Consider the following 20,162-nt stretch of genomic DNA (forward strand, 5'->3'; position numbering starts at 1 on the left):
AAGGTACCAGAAATAAGGAGGTGCAAAGGCACTCCAAAATAGAGGGGGGGTGCAGAGCCCCCAGAATAGAGAGGGAGAGGCAAAGGCCTAAAATAGGAATGGCACAAAGGTGCCCAATACATAGGAATATGAAAAAAACAAGATTAGATATTCAGGGTAGAAGCACCCCCAATTTAGTACTATAGCAGAAAAGCTGCTTTCACAGGAGAATAGGGCCAGGTTAGGTAAATTGGTGAATTGGACTATGGACTGCTGCACTGCAGGCAAAGGAGCCCAGAGTGGAAATGGTTAACAAAAGAAAACGTGCCTTGTCAACCCTGAGCTTATTTCCCCTGTCTCTTCCTCTAATATAAACAGTGGTGCCGCCTCATGTCCATCGTAAACAACCTTCTTCCCTACTGCCTGGCACCCGGATTTTTTTTTTTGTATTAACCCAAACCCCTAACCCCAAATATCCTCAAGATCCCCTTTCCCTCATGTCCACAAGTTAATGTTCACAGATTCATCATTTCTTTGTGCACATCCATCGCCATGTTTGTAAGCCTTCTGATCCTAATAAAAACGGGGCAAGGACCTTTGTTTGGGCCTCTTGTCTTTTCCTGGACATTAGCCATTTCTTGCTTTAATCCTGCGTCTGCTCTTTTGCTGACCAAAAGAGAACTTTAGACTTAGAGTCTACGACAGATGCACTATTCAATAAGTGGTGCTGGGACAACTGCTTATTCACATGGGGAAAAAAATGAAACAGAATTTCTACCTCTTACTACATACATATTTGAATTATACAACTTTGGGAAGACAGTACAGGAGAGATTCTTTACGACCTTGGGACATATAGATTTCCTAGAACAAGACAAAAACTCCCACTAATCCGAAGGAAAAGAGAAAATTGATTACATTAAAACTAAGAATTTCTTACTTATCAAAAAACAACAGAGAGGATGAGAAGACAAACCACAAACCCAGAGAAAGATACCTGCAACACATATGGTTAAAATGTGCAAAGAATTCCTGTTAATTGAAAAGAAAAAAACAGTCATCTTTTTTTAAAATGGCAAAGACATGAATGTAACTTTTACAGAGAAAGGATCATGATAGGATTCATATGAATAAATAACATATGAATAGGTGCTCACCCTCATTAGTAGTCACAGAAATACAAATTAAAACCACAATGAGAGATCATTTCGTACCTGCCAGGTTGGCAAAAAATAACAATATTATAATAGGATGTGCTGGTAAGGAGTTAGAACAAGAATTTTTATCTAAAGTTGGTGGGAGTACAGACTAATACAACCATTTTGAGAAACGGATTAATACTATCTAGTTAAGTTGGACATGAGCATATCTGAAGAATGTTAGAGCAGTATTATTTGGAGTAGAAAAAACTAGAACTCAATGCTCATCAACAATTCATTATTATTTTTAATGTTTATTAATTTATTATTATGTTTTTAATGTTTTTGTTAACGTTTATTTATTTTTGAGACAGGGAGAGACAGCATGAATGGGGAGGGGTCAGGGAGAGAGGGAGACACAGAATCTGAAACAGGCTCCAGGCTCTGAGCTGTCAGCACAGAGCCCGACGCGGGGCTGGAACGGACCGCAAGATCATGACCTGAGCTGAAGTCGGACGCTTAATCGACTGAGCCACCCAGGCGCCCCTAATGTTTATTTATTTTTGAGAGAAAGAATGTGAGTGAGGGAGGGGCAGAGAGAGGAAGACACAGAATCCAAAGCAGGCTCTAGGCTCTGAGCTGTCGGCACAGAGCCCTGTGCGGGGCTTGAACTCACCAACCGCTAGATCATGACCTGAGTCGAAGTCAGATCCTCAACCGATTGAGCCACCCACGTGCCGCACCCATCAACAATGATGAATTAGTAAATTGTGGTATATTCATACAATGGATGATACAGAAAATAAATGGACCATAGTTACAGCATCTATGCGAAGGACTCAAACACAATGTTGACAGAAAAGCAAGTTGCAGAAGAATATATACAGCATGATTTCACTTACACAAAGGCAAAAACAGTCAAAACTAAACAATGTGCTGTATAGGGATAATCACATAGGTAGTAAAACCCGTTACGAAAAGCAAAGGAATTTAATAAGACAAAATTCATGGTAGTAATAACTCCAGGGGTGGGGAGCAGGGGCCTGTTATTGAGAAGGGAAACAGGTGGCTTTCAGGGCAAGGCAGTGTTTTATGGACACATGGACCAACTTGATAGAAGTGGTCACAACAGCCTTAAGTGTGGGTGAGATGGCACAGGCAGAAGGAGCAGAGTAAGAGGAAAAAGGAACATCAGCCCTTGAGAGCACTAGAGAAGAAGGAAGTTGCTAAGGTCAGAGAAGGAACTAAGTGAACAAGAATAACTACTGGGAGGAGAGACAGGAAAGTGGAAACCGAGGGCATGTTGTGTGTGTCGCTAGGAGCTGGGAATGCAGGCTGAGGCGCATCTGTTGGATTCAGCTAGGATCCCTGATGCCCTTAGCTGCAGAACTTTCAGCAGAGGCCTGGGGGTAGAGGCCACACACCTGAGAAATGAGTGGGAGGTGTGGAAGTGCAGATCCAGAAAGGGGCAACTCTGAAAAAGTTTGAGAAGGGGAGAAAGAAAATGGATGGCAGCTGGGGAATGGAGTGGGGGGGGGGCGGGGTTCCTTGAAAGATGTGAAAGGGTTTTCAGGTGGCCAGTTAAAATCACAAGTAGATACATTTTCACACCCATCAGGTCAACACAAATTTGTTAGGCTGACAAGTGACGACAGAGATGTGGAAAAACAGGCCCTCTCAAGATACTGCCAGTGGGAGGGTAAACGGTGAAACTACCTTGGAAAGCAATTTGGCAATATCTAGGAAAGTTACTAATGTGTCAGCCCATAAACTCCAGCTCTAGGTGCATTTCTGCGCCAGAGACACCCACACATGTGCACTAAGAAACAAGTACAGAAACGTCCATTGCTCCAGTATGTATGCAATAGCGATAGACTGTATATAACTTGAGCAAATAGAACAGATAAATTAATCATGTCATGTGTACAACGAAATAATATCCGGCAGCAAAAGCAAAAATAAATACATTTAAGCTATATACGTGACTTGTACAAACATAGTATTGACAGAAAAAAGCAAGTTGCAGAAGGCTAAGTACAGTATGGTACCATTTATATAAAAGTCAAATACAGAAAGAATTCTATGAAACGTTTGATTTACACATATGTAGTTAAAGTACTAAAATGCATACAAGTTTACCTAAACTAAGGATAGTGGTTACCTGGAGGGGAGCAGGGTGGAAGATCTGGGGTGTGCTAGGTACTTGACATATTGCAACTTTACGTATAATCCATGTGGTGTCATTTGGCCCATTTTACTAAAGAGAAAATTGCGGCTCAGGTAAGTGAACTGGTTAGAACGGCAGTTCCATTCAGTTTTGACTTCGGATTTCCAAGCTGAACGAATGAAAGAAAGAACGGCCTCAGGTTTGCTCTCAGGCCTCTCCCTGAGCTCCCTTCCGAACCCAGCGTGGACAAAAAACGGTTTTTCTCCCTAGCAGGGATCGAAGTCTGTTCCGGTCCCGGCCCCGCCCCCTTGCGTTGGGCCCCGCCCCGGACCACTCAGCTCTAGCGGGATCCTGAATATGCAAACTAGAGGAAGATATTTAAAGGCGCCGGCGCCACACACAGGTCCCTGCTCAGCGCCGCCCTTCCTGTGTGAGTCTGTAGCCCCAGGCCTGGCCCCTTTCGCCCGTGTTCACCATACTGTGCGGAAGCACTGTCAGCATGTCAGACAAACTGCCCTACAAAGTCGGTGAGTTTCCAGGAGTGCAGCCGGCCGGATCGACTCCGCGCCCGCTGGGGGCCTGTTGGGGAGGCGGCCGCGGGGCCGACGCGGGGCTCTCAGGACCCCTTGAATCGCTGGCTCGGCGCGATCGTGGTCGCGCGAGGCCACCTGGGGGCTGGAGTTCTCACGTCCCAGCGAGGCGGTAGTCAGAGGCGGCCACGGACTGCAAGTCCCGGCGTGCCGCGCGAGGCCCGGTGCAGCAGCGCGGGCTGCGGAGCCGCCAACTGGCGGCGTGTTGCGCTCGGAAGAGCCTGGGGCTGGCGGGGACCGCGCACCTGGCCACGGCCTGGGACCTTTGGCACCTGCTGGGACCTACTCCAGGAGGCCACGATCCTGGCAGCTGGGTGGACCCGGACAAGTGCCCACCCCTCTCTGGGCCTCCTGTAGGGAAGGCGAGGGCAGTGGAGTCCCTCAGGCGTGGGAGGAGAGGCCTGGAGAGCGAGCCTGAGGTCGGCACTAGTCCCCTCACAGGAGACTTTGGGTTCGTTACTCAACCTTTAGGGTCACTCTCCTGGCCGACAGTGACAGCCGTGCAGAGAATCTCTAAGAAAACTTGGAGTGCTTAGAAAAATCCTTGCAATTTATCAGTTAAACTGATAGTTAATGTTCACCGGGCAGTTTACTGTGGGATGGGCACCACCTTCTATCTTTATTGTAGATTAATTCATTTTGTTCTCACGACTTTTTTGGAGAAGGGACTGTTTCTCATTTTACGATGAGTATACTGAGACACAGGAATAAAGGTACCTTGCTCAGGATCTTACAGCTGTGAGTTGGTCTAGCAGGATATGAATGTAGGCCTTGTTTGCCTCTAAGCACTCCTTTTCACCACTGTATATAAGTGAACACACCTGGAACAAACCTAATGAACTCTCAGCACAAACTTGTTCAGGCTGCTAGCAGTTTTTAAAGTAAATTCAAGACACCATTAGACCTGGAGAAAGGCATCAGTATTTATGGAGCACTTGCAGTGTATCTGCTGATTTGTGTGTTTACAAGATAACCTTTGGAGGTGGACTTTATCCCATTATACAGAGAAAGAAACTGAGGCACTAGTAGGATGGACTTGCAAAGATTCTGTAGAAATAGTAGCTTATCAAGTGGCCAGAATAGACCGTTGTTCCCATGAAACTGAAGTACAGAAAGGTTAAGTCAAGGGCACATCAGTGCCTGAGCTAGAACGTGGGCTCCTCATACTGTGGAGAGATCAGCCGGTCAGGGTTGAGGGCATTGGGTTATGTGGGAGGAGGTAAGGCTGCATTTGGAAGTAGGGGAGTTGGGTGGATAGAATTGGAGGAAGGAAGCTGCCATCAGGAAAGGCATTTTATGCCGGACCTTGCCCATATCACATCTTTTTTTTTTTTTTTTTCCTTTTTTAAGTTTATTTACTTTGAGAGAGAGAACATGAGCAGGGGGGTGCAGAGAGGGGGAGAAAGAATCCTAAGCAGGCTCCACACTGCCAGCACAGAGCCCCATGCAGGGCTTGAACTCATGAACCGTGAGATCGTGACCCAAGCTGAAATCAAGAGTCAGATGCTTAACCTACTGATCTACCCAGGTGCTCCCCACATCACATCTTTAATCCTCAGGGCTCATAGCAAGGTTAGAGATTATTATTTCCATTTTACAGATGAAGAAACAGGCTCAGAAAGGGTATTGGCTCTTCCTCTTGGTTTGCCCTAGATAGGTGCTCCTTCAACTTCTATAATTCCTTAGCAACCTGGGCACCAAAAAACCCCAGAACTTGGAACACTAGACCCTCCTCCGTGCCCTTGGAGTTGAAGGATCTATGGAAAACTCAGGGGCTGGCATGCCTGTCATGAGGGCAAGTGAAGGAGTTATTTTTAGCTGGAGGAACCTGTGGTGGCTGAGGGGATGGAGCTTAGCAGGATAGGACAAAGCCTATTGTCTGCTATTGCTGGGCCCCTCCCATGATCTTTGATCCTTGAGAAGGGCCTCTGTCTGTAGCTCTGACACCTCTGCCTGGCCACCACCCCCACCTCTGCCATTGACTGGCTGTGGAACCTGGGGTAAACCCCTCTCTGGGCTCTTTCTTCATAGGTAGATGCAAATACTGGGTTCCCATTTGTTTTGTTTCTTGCCACCCCTGTCTTGTGCCAGCCCCTTTCATGGACCCCCCTCTCATTCCTTTTTAACAACCAGGAATGGTTAGTAGATGTTTGCTTTTCTCTGTGCCAGGCCCTGCTGAGCACTGGTGATAGAAAGGTGACTAGAGGATAAGTATAGGACAGACATGGATCTGGATAATGTCATGCTATTTTCTCTGTTTTGTGAGATCTGCACATTTATCTGTCTGCATGGCCACCTCCCCAGTTCTAGTCTTCCTCCTCCCTCTCTGGTCTCTTGCTCCATAGACACATGCAGCAACCAAAGGGGTCTTTTCAAAAGACAGATCTGGTCATGATACTCCCCTTAAAACTTTGGAGCTTTCCACCTCACTGGGACTAAAATCCTGACTCATCCTCTTACTCACTCTACCAGTAGAGTCACCCTGGTGCACTCTCTGTTCCTCCAGCAAGAATATATACACCAAGTTCTTTGTTGTTTCTAGGTTTTTGTTGAATATCTACTCTGTGCCAGATACTATATCAGGTGCTTGGGGAAGAGCCTTCCAAGCTAAGAGAATTGCTTGGATTAAAGCCCTTAAGTGGGAATGAATTTAGCTTCTCTGAAGGAAGGCCGTGTGGTTGAGCAGCTGGTGAGGAGAAAAAGGGTGGAGAGGTGGGGGAGAAGGGTGGGCAGTGAGTAGTTAGGATTTTATTCAAAAGTAAGGGCAAACCAGTGGAGATTTGTTTTTTACTTAAGCAGAAGAGTGGAGGTGATGTAACTTAAATTTTAAAACGCTTCTTCCTCTGGCTTCTGTGGGAAGAATAGCATGTGGGAACAGGGAGACCAGTGAAGAGGCTGCTTCAGTGATCCAACGTGGCAAGATGTGTTGGGACGTTGCAGATGGGTTGGAAGGGGGCGAAAGGGGAAAAGAGGAATCAAGAAATCTTAAGGTTTTGTCTGGGGTGGCTGGTTGAATGGTGGTTTCATTTCCTAAAATGGGAAGGTTGGGGGAGTAAAAGTTTGGGAAGGAGGACCGGGAGTCCCAGGGGCTCAAACCCAACACATAATACATATAGCTGGTCATCCAAGTAGAGATGGTGAGTAGATAAGTTGGATTATAGGAGTCCTAAATTCAGGGGAGAAGTTTGGGCTTGAAGTTTGGGTAGGAGCCATTGCTGTAGGGAAGGTATTTAAAGCCTGTAATGTAATGCTCTTCTGGAAAGAGGGAGATGATGGAGCCCTGAGGGCTTGGAAACATTACAGTGAGTTATAGGAAAAGGAGCCTGGAAGGCAGGAAGAAAACCACAGAAGGATAGGCATAGAAGCCAAGAAAAGACAGGATTTCAGAAGGGGGGCAAAATTCATGGGAGCAGTGCTTCAGGGAGACACGTGAACATAGATAGTCGACCATTAGATGTAGGATTAGGCCAGTTTTGGGCGACCTTGGGAAGAACAGTTCACTGGAGTAGTGAGTTCTGCAAGGAGGTGAGAGTACATGGGATCAAGCCCCACCTAGCAGAGACCACTCTCTTGTACCAAAAGAATGCTTGGTGTGTAGCTACAGATGAGGACCAATGGATTCCATGGAGGAAACATGGCATAGCTCTGAATTCTTCTCAGTGAATTGTGAAGTGAGGTCATTAGTTGATAAGGAGAGGCATTAGAGGTTTGGACAGAATGGAAAAGAAGAGTGAATTTACTATGAAAATGTGTTAGGATTGCGGAGTGTCCCCGTGAGACTTATGGTCTTCATATGGTGATTTTCCTCCTGCTGGACTCTCTGGCTTGGGTGCAGTGGAAGGTTGGGTTTAACCAGGGTGGGAGTTTTGCCAAGGAGTTCTCAGAGGAGACAGTGGAATCTGAACCTGTGGAAGAAGTTGAGAATAGGAAGGTGGTGTGGTGAGGGACTCTGGAAATTGGTAGGATTAATGCATTAGAGGTTCTGACCTGACTGACTGTACTCTTATTGGAGTTAGGGCTCCAGAGGGAGAGAGGATTGGAAAGATGGGACATGGCCAGAGTTGTTTGCTTGAAATCAAGGTTTTCAAAGGAGAGTAGCATTGGTAATGGCCTGCCAAGGTGGATGGGTGGGGGTGGGGCCAGAGGGTGATAGGGGAAGGGGGTTGTGTGTTGAGTCACTGTGGGAGTAAGTCCCTCCCATGGGGGAGGAATATTTCATCTCTGAATGCACAGTAGTTATACAGTAGGGGGAAGACTGTTTTAGTTTTATTATTTGTTATGAAATTCTCTACAGTCCTTTCCCTCCACCCACCACCTCTTTGGGCGATTGGCAGGATCCGAATTTCCCTAATAATAAAAATCACCAGGAGTCCCAGCTCTCTTCCTAGACCTATTGAATCTTTTTCCTCAGGGAGATGTTACAAGTATGCCTGATGACTGTATCGGGGAAGTTTGCAACCACTGACCTACAGAATGGGTTGGTGTGGCTGGGAGAGAAAGAGGGTGAGATTATTAGGAGAGTATTGAGATGGTGAGAGAGCATTATAGTATCCTTCTTCCTGTCTGAGAATTTGGACAAATTTGAAACATTTGAGGTGGCAGATAGAAGCCAAAACTTAACCCTCATAACTAATAGCATCAAAGCCAGAGGGTGTAGATTAGGGTTGAAGTCCGATGATCCTGCTAACAAAAGGCCAAATTCAGTAGTTACTCTCCAGGTACAGGCAAGGTGAGCTTAGGTAGGTATGGAAAAACTGCTTCCTGTAGGCTGGCTGGCTGCTGCTTGCTTGCAGAAGAAGGGAGAGCTGAACTGAGCATGCCCTTTGTTCCTCTCAAGTTTACCAATCAGACAAGGCACTCTGCTTCCCTTAGGGCAGAGAGGCCAAGAGTGTTAGTTACACAGGTGAGTTTCCTCCAAGTGGAAAGAAATCAGTCTTGGGGAAACAGCATTTTCATATGGTCAAGGAAATGAAGCAAATGTGTTGAGCCCAAGGCGTTGGAGGAAGTCACTGAGAATGATGACTTGGAAGATGGAGCACAAGGAGCTACAGTCTTTAGGAAATGAGGAGGTTGGTAGGTGGCAGCAGAAAGGGTAGTGGGAGGTACGTATAGGTTGATAGCTAATTAAAAAAAATTTTTTTTAAATCTTTATTTATTTTTGAGAGAGGGAGAGAGAGAGAGAGAGAGTGCGAGCCGGGGAGGAACAGAGAGAGAGGGAGACACAGAATCCAAAGCAGGCTCCAGGCTCGAGCTGTCAGCACAGAGTCCGACATGGGGCTGGAACTCCTGAACCGTGAGATCATGACCTGAGCTGAAGTCAGACGCTCAACCAACTGCGCCACCCAGGCACCCCGATAGCTAATTTTTAAGGGACACTTACCTGCCTTGTAATTTTCACATACCTGTGTGATTCTTTGATTAAATGTGTTCTCTCACAAGGCTGTGAGCTGCCTAATTTAGTGTTTTGTGTCCACAAGTGGATAAGTGAGAGTGGTGGTGCTTTGTGGTTGGTGGGATGAGGCGGCTCATGGAAATCCCGTCCACCTTGGCCCTGCAGCCGACATCAGCCTGGCCGCCTGGGGACGCAAGGCCCTGGACATCGCGGAGAATGAAATGCCGGGTCTGATGCGTATGAGGGAGATGTACTCAGCCTCCAAGCCGCTGAAGGGCGCCCGCATCGCTGGCTGTCTACACATGACTGTGGAGACAGCTGTCCTCATTGAGACCCTTGTAGCTCTGGGTGCTGAGGTGAGTCCCTTGGCATTTCTGGTGTGGGGGCAGGGGAAGTCCAATGTGATGTCCCTTCCGGTTGGCAGAGGCTCCAAGCTTGTCACAGTGCCACCACCCTTTGTGGTGACTATTGTTATGCATATTTCCTCCCTGACTGGGAAGATAGTTTCTGAGTTCTCTCAATTCACATCTTCCTGATTGAGGAGCTCTGGTAGGAAAAACTCAACACCAAGGGCCTACTGAGTCATCTAAGGACTGGTTCTCATTGGCCCTCCCAGGGTCATGTGCCTGCCATGGACCAAACATGGTGCCAGCAGGATGGTGTGCTCTGATTGTTTCAGCCTGGGTTATAAGTACCAACAGCTGGCAGCTCTTCCAATCTGTCTGGGAGTTTTGGAGTAAGATGGTTTCCCAAGATGGGGCAGGGAAGAGCAGCCAAAACCAACTGAGTACACCAAGGCTCATTCCTTGGACCTCTTATTTCAACATTCACACCCAGTGATGTGATTTTGTGGCCTTAGATACTGTCTGTATGGTGCTGACTCCCAAATATATGTGTTAGCCTGGACTTCTCCCTGAAACTCCAGACTTCTATATCCGGCAGCTGATGTGTCAGTCCTCTCCACTTAGAGATCTAGTAGACTTCTGAACCTCAACATGGCCACACTCATGATTTCCTATTCCCCTCTTCTTCCTTCAGTCTTCCTCATGTAAGTAAATGGAAACACCAGCCTTCTAGAACCTGGGATCATCCCTGACTCCTCTTTCTCTCTCACCCCAACAACTAATCCTGCAGCAAATTCTGTCCTCTCAACCTTCAGAATGTACCCACCTTCTCCTCTACTGCTACCATTGTGTTTCTTGCTGAATTCTTACAGCAGCTTTTTCACTTGTCTCCTTGCTTCCCGGTGGAGCCATTTACCCTCCACATAGTACCACGTGATGTTTTAAAGCCTAAATCAGGTCTTGTCAATGCTCTGTCTCCCATCTACTCATCAGTTGTCCCTAGCCTATGGTTGAAGAGTCAGCTGGGACTAGATCCTGAGCCTCTCCCTTCTCTGTCCACGGCTTTGCTTTATCCCTGTCCCGTGATCCCAGTACTTCTGAGCTGTCTGTGACCAGCGGCCCTGTCTTGTTGGCTGTTGTAGGTGCAGTGGTCCAGCTGCAACATCTTCTCTACCCAGGACCATGCGGCGGCTGCCATTGCCAAGGCTGGCATTCCTGGTGAGTCTTGTTTGTTGCTAGGGGTTGTGAGAATGCATGAAGGGGCTCTGCTTCTCCCTGTTTGGTTCACTGACTCCTACTGTGGCAGGTTTTCCCATGGCAGGGGAGAGAAGTCATGGTCGTAGAATTCTAGTCTAGTGATTTAAGGAAAGAGTTGTTTTGTCCCACTATCATCTAAAATCCTATGGAATGCACTTACTGGCCCATCTCAAATCATGTAACCTGGAAGGGTGGGATCTTATGGTTGGGAACCACACGATGTTACAGAGAGGAAGTTCCTTAAAGGAAAGATGTAGGTCTATTTCCAAAAGAATCAGGGAGGGATACTGGGTAGAAAAAGAGCCTCAGAGGTCCATTGCCTAGGGTCTGATGGTCTAGGAACCTGAGGAAAGACTATCACAAGCTGCTAGAGAAACAGGCACACATCTGCCAGGGCTTGGGGAGGGGAGTGGTTAGCTCTGATGGTGATTAAATAGGACATTCACAATTCCTTCTAACCAGCCATACATAGAAGGAAATGGATGGAGGAGGACCGTTCCAGACCCTGGACTGTCATGTCTTCCCCTGCTCCTCAGCCTTATTTGGGCTCCATGACCCTTCTCTGGGAAGAGCCTTGTTTTCAAGACCATTGTCTGCTTTAGTCTGGGGGAGTGGCATCTGGGCCTCCTTGACCACTGTTGTTTGCTCACAGGAGATTCTTGAGAGGCCCATACCAGTGTCCCAGTCTAGGCTGGCAGTCAGGAGTCCTGGATTCCGATGTCTGTTCTGGAATGCCCATGCTGTGTGACCTAGGCACATCTTTGCTCCTCTCTGAGCTGTAAATGATGGGTGATAGTAATGCCTGCCTCAGAGTGTTTCTGTGAGGAAAAACTAGATGGTGTATAAGGCAGTCAGAATAATGTCTGGCACAGAGAAAGTGCTCTATGCATAGTAGCTGCTATTTGTCACTTTTTGGCCAGACTTAGCCTGGGACAACCTACCACAGAGACTGCTGGGCAGTGCAGAATGACTCTTGGACCTTGGCTCATGGGTCCACTTGAGTGTGGGTCAGTAACGCTGTAGCACCTTTATCCCAGCAGTAGGCATTGTGGGTGGGAGCCCTGGTCACTAGGTTGAGGTCCCAGTTGCTGAGGCCCAGACAGAAAGTGGTAAGGAGGGAAATAATTATTTCCAGATACCTATATCTTGACCTCCATCTCACTTAATCAGTACCATTGGAGGTGAGGAAACTGAGGCTCACAGAGGTGAAGTGATTTGCTCAGTCACTCAGCTGGTGAGTGTAGAACCAAGATTTGCACTCAGATCTATCTGGTTCTAAGTTGTGTTCTTTTCATTGCCTGAGTCCTCAGAAGGGCTGGAGGTGGGAATTAGGTAGGTTACGTTGGCCCTGCTCAGGTGGTTTCCTGGAGCAGGCACCAGTGGGGAAGGCCAGGCCCTGATGTGCTGTGCCACTCAAACTCCAGTGTACGCTTGGAAGGGTGAAACAGATGAGGAGTACCTGTGGTGCATTGAGCAGACGCTGTACTTCAAGGACGGGCCCCTCAACATGATTCTGGATGATGGAGGTGACCTCACGAACCTCATTCACACCAAGTACCCACAGCTCCTGTCAGGTAAGTGCGGCAGGTGGGTGGGCAGGGTGTTGGTGGTTCTTGCCCATGCGAAAGCAGCAGGGCTGGCAGGACTCCCTACTGCCTCGAGCAGCAGGTTCTGTGGAAGATGGGAGGATGGCAGGCTCCTGCAGACATGCTGGGGCCTGGCCTCCTGATTTCTGATGGTGTGGGGCTAGGTGGTGGTGGGTGGGGTGGGGCGGGGGGTGAGGGGAGGCCTGGCTAAGGTCTGGTTCAAGGGCAAGCATAGGCCAGGGCGGGGAACAACTGGGAAGGAGTCAGTTTTGCTAAAAGCAGTGTGGGGAGGAATGTAGAGGAGGTAGTGAGTGCAAAGGCCCTGAGGCAGGAAAGGATGGACTATTCAGGAAACAGAAAGGAAGTCAGCATGGCAGCTTCCTTCACTGGGTAGAGTTGCAGGATGTGGCTGGAACTTTAATCAGATTCAACAGACCAAGAGAGAAGAGTTGGGCTTGATCCTGAGAGCAAAGAGAAGTGAGTGGATGGTATTTAAAAGATTTCTCTGAAAATATATACGTTAAAAATGACTGCTGGCCCGTGTAGAAAATGGGTCATGGCTGGGAGACCATGCAAGAGATGATGGTGGTGGGGACTAGGGCAGTGGCAGCAGGAATGGAAAGCTTGGGATTGCTGGGAGATGGAATCCTTTGGCCTGATGATGGTGGTGGCTCTTCTTGCCTGCTAGTCTGGAGGATTGGGTGACTATGGTATCAGTCATGGAAATGGGAACTCAGAAAGAGGAGCAGCTTTGGGGGGTAAAGATGAGGAATTTGGGTGAGTTGAGGTGTGGGTTTTCTGAGGCTCTTGTGGCCTCATCCCAGAGGCACCCCGTTGATCCCTTGGGAAGTCCCTTCCTGGCCTTGGGCTCATTCCCTCCGTTCTTTTTCAGGCATCCGAGGCATTTCTGAAGAGACCACAACAGGGGTCCACAACCTATACAAGATGGTGGCTAACGGGAAGTTGAAGGTGCCTGCCATCAACGTCAATGACTCTGTCACCAAGGTGAGTCCGTGCGTCAGTGTCGTGTTCAGCTGTTGGTTCCCATTGCAGCTTAGTAGCCTCTGAAGAAAGGTCCCTGGGAAGGCTGCAGGCTAGGGACTTAGCCTTCATTTGAGGGGGGTAAGGGAGTTATAACTGAGGGTAATAAGTCCATTAAAGAGGGAAAGAACTGTACAGTGAGTTTTAGGGCTGGGCACCAAGAGCTTGAAAGTGAAGCAGGTTCTAAGCAAGTCTCTCCTAGCAGTTGATCCTTAGGAAGCCTTCTAGACTGGCATAGGCTAGGGAGAACGTCTTGGGCTAATCAGAGCAAGGGGCATATGAGTGCATTAGCTGGTGGGAAAAAGTGATCAGTCCAAGACCCACTAGGCCAGGATGCTGAGAGTAGGTCTGAGGCCCAGGGGCCTTGCCTGCCCCCATCACCCCTTTGCCCCTCTTCTTTCAGAGCAAGTTTGACAACCTGTATGGCTGCCGGGAGTCTCTTATAGATGGCATCAAGCGGGCCACAGATGTGATGATTGCAGGCAAGGTGGCAGTGGTAGCCGGCTATGGCGATGTGGGCAAAGGTTGTGCCCAGGCCCTGAGGGGTTTTGGGGCCCGCGTCATCATCACGGAGATCGACCCCATCAATGCACTGCAGGCTGCCATGGAGGGTATGACAGGGCGAGGGTTGGCTGTCAGCCACTGGGGCCAGAGGAGGGTCAGGGCCACCCTGGATGACCCGTGGACACCGTCTCTGCACAGGCTATGAGGTGACCACTATGGATGAGGCTTGTCAGGAGGGCAACATATTTGTCACCACCACGGGCTGTACTGACATCATCCTTGGCCGGTAGGTGCCAGGTTGGGGATCTCAGGGAGCAAAGGAGGCTTAGGGCTGCTCTTTGTCCCTGACGGTCTTCCATGGGTTGGCACTCCCCAATAGGCACTTTGAGCAGATGAAAGATGATGCCATTGTGTGTAACATCGGACACTTTGATGTAGAGATTGATGTCAAGTGGCTGAACGAAAATGCTGTGGAGAAGGTGAACATCAAGCCCCAGGTGAGAAGCCTTAGCAGGGTGGGCAGATGGGAGACTGTGGGGGACATGACTGTGGGCTAGTCACCAAGAAGGGTAGATGAGCAGGCTGTGGCAACCTGGGCAGTGGGATGAGGGAGGAAGAGAGCCCGGTTTCAGGGCCACTTAAAATCTTAGGGTGACACCAAGACATCCCCATTTTTTAAAGCACCCAAGATGATTCTGCTGGGCAGCCAATGTTGAGCACCACTCCATTCAACTTTTATTTAGCATGGTGGTCGAGAACATGGGATCTGTCCTCAAAATGTCCAGGCTCAAACTGCAGCAACTTAACCCTTTATTTATTGATTTTTTAAAAGTTTATTTATTTTCAGAGAGCACTCACATGCACATGCACACACATGCACTCACACGAGTGGGGGAGGGGGAGAGAGAATCCCAAGCAGGCTCTGCACTGTCAGCACTGAGCCTAGTGTAGGGGCTCAATCTCATGACCTGTGATATCATGATCTGAGCTGAAATCAAGAGTCGGATGGATGCTAACCAACTGAGCCACCAAGGTGCCCCACAACTTAATCCTTTAGTTTCTCTTAACTTCTTTAGTTTAACTTCAGTTTCTCTATCTGTGAAATGGGGATAATAATAGTACTTATAGGGTTGTTATTAGAATCAGATGTGATAAGTACACACACACACACACACATATAGTTTGTGTATGTTCTTAGCCTGTGGGATTAATGATAATTATTAGCTAATACTTACCAAGTGCTTACTATCTGCCAAGCCATATGTCAAGTACTTTACTTGTTCAGCTCATTAAATTCTCACAGCAGACCCATGAGATCTCTAGCTCAGAGTTGCTTAATAAATATTAGCTCTTATTAATTATGAGTGCCACCCACTTGCTGGAGGTTGTTCTAGGACAGTCCAGGCCCTTCACAGACACTATTGGAGGCAGGAAGGCCTTTCTGAACAACAGGGTAGGATAAGGCAGTGGTGGACATTGGCAACAGTGCCCTACCAACCCTCACTGCTGCTTTGCCCACTTGCAGGTGGATCGCTACTGGCTGAAAAATGGGCGCCGTGTCATCCTGTTGGCTGAAGGCCGGCTGGTCAACCTGGGCTGTGCCATGGGCCACCCCAGCTTTGTGATGAGCAACTCATTCACCAACCAGGTGCTGGCACAGATAGAGTTGTGGACTCACCCTGACAAGTACCCTGTTGGGGTCCACTTCTTGCCCAAGAAGGTGGGTTTGCATCTCTACCCTCTTAGAGGTCCTCACAGTGTCCTCCACAGGGCAGAAATCATTCTCTACATTTAACAGAGGAGGAAACTGAGGCCCAAAGCAGGGTATGACTCCCAGTGAGTCGCTGTCATCATCTGAAGGTTTGACTGGGTTGGAAGATCCACTTCATGTCCATGTTGGCAGGTCTCAATTCCTCACCACATGGGTCTATCTGCATAGGGTTGCTTAAGTGTCGTGATGAGATGGCAGCTGGTCTTCCCCCTAGAGTGAATGATCCACAGGAAAGCAAAGGAGGAAGCTGCAAGTGCCTTTTAGGACCTTGTCTCCAAGTCCCATGACATCATTTCTGCTTTATTCTGTTCATTAGAAGTAAGCCACTCAAAGGGTGAGGAATTGGGCTCTACCTCGTGATGGAAAGGATATTATGAATTTATGGACAAAGAACTTAAGGATATATTTTAAAACAGTCACAACCATTTTAATCTAAAAAGGAAGTCTTGGCTATGTAACAGAGGAGTCTAAGATTCAGACACTGGATCCAGGGATTCGTCTTTCTCTTTGCCTTGACTGTTTTCTTCTTTACATTCACTTCATCTGTCAAATAGACTTGCCACTGGTGAGCCGAGACTGATATTCTCACTGTTTAAGATTCCCTCCCTTTTTAGGAATTGAACAGTCCTTGTCTCTACCTGTCATAGAATATATGTTCTGTCCATAGATATATTCCAGAGGAGCATTTGGTTAGTTGCTTGTGTTGGTGGAGGGTGAGGAAAGAGATGTAGTTGATGGTCCAACCAGGGATAGTTGGAGGGGAGTATGTAGCATGGTTCCCTCTTGAGTAAAGGGAGCTGGGCAGCCAAAAACAACACATCCGCTGAACTGGCTGTGAGGATAGAATGAGGTAGTATTTGTAACACATATGACAGATAACTCCCACAGAATACTTCTTGTCTCTATTGGTAGCTGGATGCAGGTACGGGGTCGCACAGCATGGCACTGATTCTAGGTCTTCCCTGTGTTTTTCTCCAGCTGGATGAAGCAGTAGCTGAAGCCCACCTGGGTAAGCTGAATGTGAAGCTGACCAAGCTGACTGAGAAGCAGGCCAAGTACCTAGGCTTGTCCCGTGATGGCCCTTTCAAGCCTGATCATTACCGCTACTGAGAACCAGGCTGTAGTTTGCCTTATAGTTGCTCGCTATAAGGTGCTGGCCTTGCTGGGGTTCCACTTCTCTTCATCAAGAGCAAATGGCACCAACTTTGAAATAGGTTTGCTAATGTCCCCCATTGACTTCCTGGGGCTGGTCACTCAGTCTTTAACCTCTGCTGCTGCATCTCGCATACTGCTTCAAGTGTGGCATCGTGAATTGAGAAGCCCCTTCTGAAGCCCTGGTCATGATAGAGGTACACAGGAGATAACCGTAGGGAGCCATGAGCAGAGGGGTTTTGGAACTGCTCACTCAGTCAGTCCTTACTTAGGTTAGAAGTTGGCAGTGGTAGTCACAAAACCCATGCACTTTTCCATCTAGGCCCTCCCCTGACCTATGGCCTTTATATTCATGTTCTAATTTACTGGTTCACTGGTTCCTCAGCCCATGACTGATGAGAATGAACTATATCAAAGGGCAGGGAGGAACTCTTGGGAGTTTGTTCCTGAGAGCCTGGCTTAGTACTGGACATTCTATTGTTTAAGAGGTTTCTCAGAACAGTGAGGTCAGTACTTTCAGTTCCTATTTTACAGAGGTTAGAATATAGTGTTATAGGAAAACCAAAAAAGGACAAGAGATGTGACAGCCAGAAGTTGAGAGAGGCCAGAGAATCATAAAAGCAGGCAGAGATCTGCCACCTCTTTGTAACATGATGGCTCCTATCACAACCCTGGATTAAAAATATTAATTTGGTTTATAATGTTTAATTAATGTTTATAATGTTAAAAGAGAGCAAGAAAGTGGGTAAATTAAAAATTTGGTGCCTAAAAGAATTTTGAGTCTTTATTATACAGGTAATCCACAGCCAACAATATATGGCATGAGTAAGGAGTAATAATAGTTCTGTGCTGATGAAGGCGAGGGGTTGTTCTGCAGTGTAGGGTGATAACGGCTGCAGATAAACTCTTGGGCTTGGAAGAATGAGTAAAGTGAAGAGAGAACTCTGTCTCTTCAGGTATGTCTCTTATTAAAAGCCTGTTTTTTTAACCTAAAGACTATCATTTAATAGGTGAATTTAGCCCACTTATATTTATTATAATCTCTATTCATATTTTTTCCTCTACCTTATATTTTTCTGTTCCAATTCATATTTCCTTTTCTCCCCATTTACACTTTGGGTTGATCCAGTTCTCCTCTCCTGTCTCCTGTGTGTGTAGGTGGGGGAGGGACTATTATTTATTGAGTACCTACTGGATGCTGGGTATTTTGTAGTTGATTTTCTTTATTCTCACAACAAGCTTAGTAATAATGTTATCCTAATCTTATAGATAAGAGTGAAGACTCATAGAGGTTAAGTGTCTTTCCTAAAATTTGTAAGAGGCCACTTAAAGGAAATTGAACTTCTTCCTATTTGCCTAAGTGTTCATATATTAAACTCTGTGCTGGTCTTGGAAATCAAAGCAAAATAAGAACCTACCTGGAAAGGGTAACTGGAGACTATTCTCAGGTTCATCCACTGGATGGAGGGCCTGCTGTGGATACTGGGATGTTTGAGACCTGACCCTAGCCTTTTGGGATCTCGAGGTAGAGGGAGAATGCACACACAAGAGAGTTTTGCCATCTCCTGGCACTTCTTTTTCTCTGCCCAGCTTTAGAATTCAGTCTCTGGCAGTAGTAGGAGAAAGGCAGCAGAGAAGAGGTGATGCTTGAAATGGATTTTGAAAGAACTGATGATTTTTAACTGGAGGAATTGAAGGTGAGGGCATTCTAGGCAGAAGAACAGCTTAAGCAAGAGTGAGTTGTGGGGATGGGGTAGGGAAGAGTTGTCTGGCTATACTATAGTGGGAGATATGAGGTAAGGGGCTAGAAAGGTGGCCTGGGGGACAGGCAGAATAGGCCTCAAACACTAAGATGAGACCTGGTTTTAATCCTTGAGCTGCACAGACTCCCGAAATGTCCCTATTTGACTGAACATTCCACAAATATGGTTTGTTCATTTTTGTATTTTTGGCCTCTGGCTATGAGGTGGTATTATTTCCCATGTTACTAATGAGGACAGAGGTTCAGAGGGGCCAAGCAGCCTGACCCAAGATGATGTAACAATAAGTTACTTGCATATATGATGCGATTCCACCGTAAATAACTGTACAAATTTTGGTACTTCAACAATTACCAATAACAAATGATATAGGACCCACTTCTCAACTGATCATGATACCAATGGTCAAAACAGATCCCATTACCATGCCCACCACTGTCTCTTGCATACCTAATTGTGTGTCAGGCATTGTGCTCTGTAAGTGCTTATTCATTCCTCATGATAACCTGGGAGGGACTTGAATTCCTGTTTTTCAGATCAGGAAACAGGCTCTGAGAAGGGCCACGAGAGTGAGCTGGCTTTTGTACTGGGTAGGATTCTGAGTCCCCAATCCAAGCCTAATCCATACCCACAGGCTCAGGTTTACGAGGGTCACCTAATGGCAAGACTTCCACCAGAAAGTACTGCCTACAGCACCCACCTCAGCAGCTCTGCCATGGTAGTCTTTGGGACAATAACTTCTTAGTGGAAAAGAGGGGTTAGGCCACTGTTATCTGAGCCAGGAAGGTTAAACACTCTAGGTCATATGGCAGTTGCTCTGCTCCAAGAGGCCCCTGCCTGTGTGTAAGCTCACTCCCATCCCTCAAGTCTGTCTCCTTCTAGACATAGGAAATACCTTTCCAGATGTTCCCTCCTGGGAGATCCCATGCAGTCCCCTACCTCCCATCCCCTTTGAGATCTGGTTTCTGTTATTCAGGACTTCCCCTCACCCCACCTCCCCCCTTTCCTCTTTGGAGATATCCTGTCAGTTCTTAAAAAAAACACTACACTGTGGTATAATGTGTCTTTCAACATTTTCATTTGTTAAGATATAAATGTTTGTATACTTGTGTGTAGAAGCATGTGGGAATGGCCTCAGGTAAACTCAATAAAACTAGACTGTATAAAAAAAAACAAAACCTGAAACCATAAAACAACCCTCTCCTTTCACATATGGTTTCAGCCTTACCTCTGATCTCAGGTCTGCTAATCTGTCACATGTGTGACACTGACCAGGTACCCAAAATGAAAGATGTGTCCCCATGCCCCACTCCTGATGTCTGGGCTCTACCATCAAAGCTTCATGGGTTAAAGAAGGAATTGGCTAAGGGTTTTGTAGTATCTCCAGCCTGGCCATGGCTGGAAGTTTTTTTCCCCAGGAAAGGTAAAAAGGAGGTTAAGGCCCTTGGGCGGGGGGGGGGGGGGGGGGGGGGGGGGGGGG

At 47.3% G+C, this 20,162-nt stretch overlaps 1 protein-coding gene across 3 annotated transcripts; it reads left to right on the forward strand.

The window, feature by feature from the left end:
- Positions 1–3,664: 3,664 nt before the first annotated feature.
- Positions 3,665–17,687, forward strand: AHCY (adenosylhomocysteinase). Of its 3 annotated transcripts, none has more exons than XM_049649954.1 (10): positions 3,665–3,812; positions 9,433–9,623; positions 10,754–10,829; positions 12,293–12,442; positions 13,347–13,459; positions 13,899–14,106; positions 14,198–14,285; positions 14,379–14,496; positions 15,525–15,719; positions 16,749–17,687. In XM_049649954.1, exons 1-10 carry the CDS (start codon positions 3,785–3,787, stop codon positions 16,878–16,880), a joined length of 1,299 nt encoding a protein of 432 aa, XP_049505911.1. In that variant the 5' UTR covers positions 3,665–3,784; the 3' UTR covers positions 16,881–17,687. The 3 variants fall into 3 exon arrangements, with proteins under 3 accessions (XP_049505911.1, XP_049505914.1, XP_049505913.1); XM_049649957.1 differs by lacking the exon at positions 3,665–3,812 and adding an exon at positions 3,908–4,326; XM_049649956.1 differs by lacking the exon at positions 3,665–3,812 and adding an exon at positions 3,908–4,294.
- The last annotated feature ends 2,475 nt before the right edge of the window (positions 17,688–20,162 follow it).

This window comes from Panthera uncia, assembly GCF_023721935.1.
Source record: "Panthera uncia isolate 11264 chromosome A3 unlocalized genomic scaffold, Puncia_PCG_1.0 HiC_scaffold_11, whole genome shotgun sequence".
Classification (NCBI taxonomy): domain Eukaryota; kingdom Metazoa; phylum Chordata; class Mammalia; order Carnivora; family Felidae; genus Panthera; species Panthera uncia.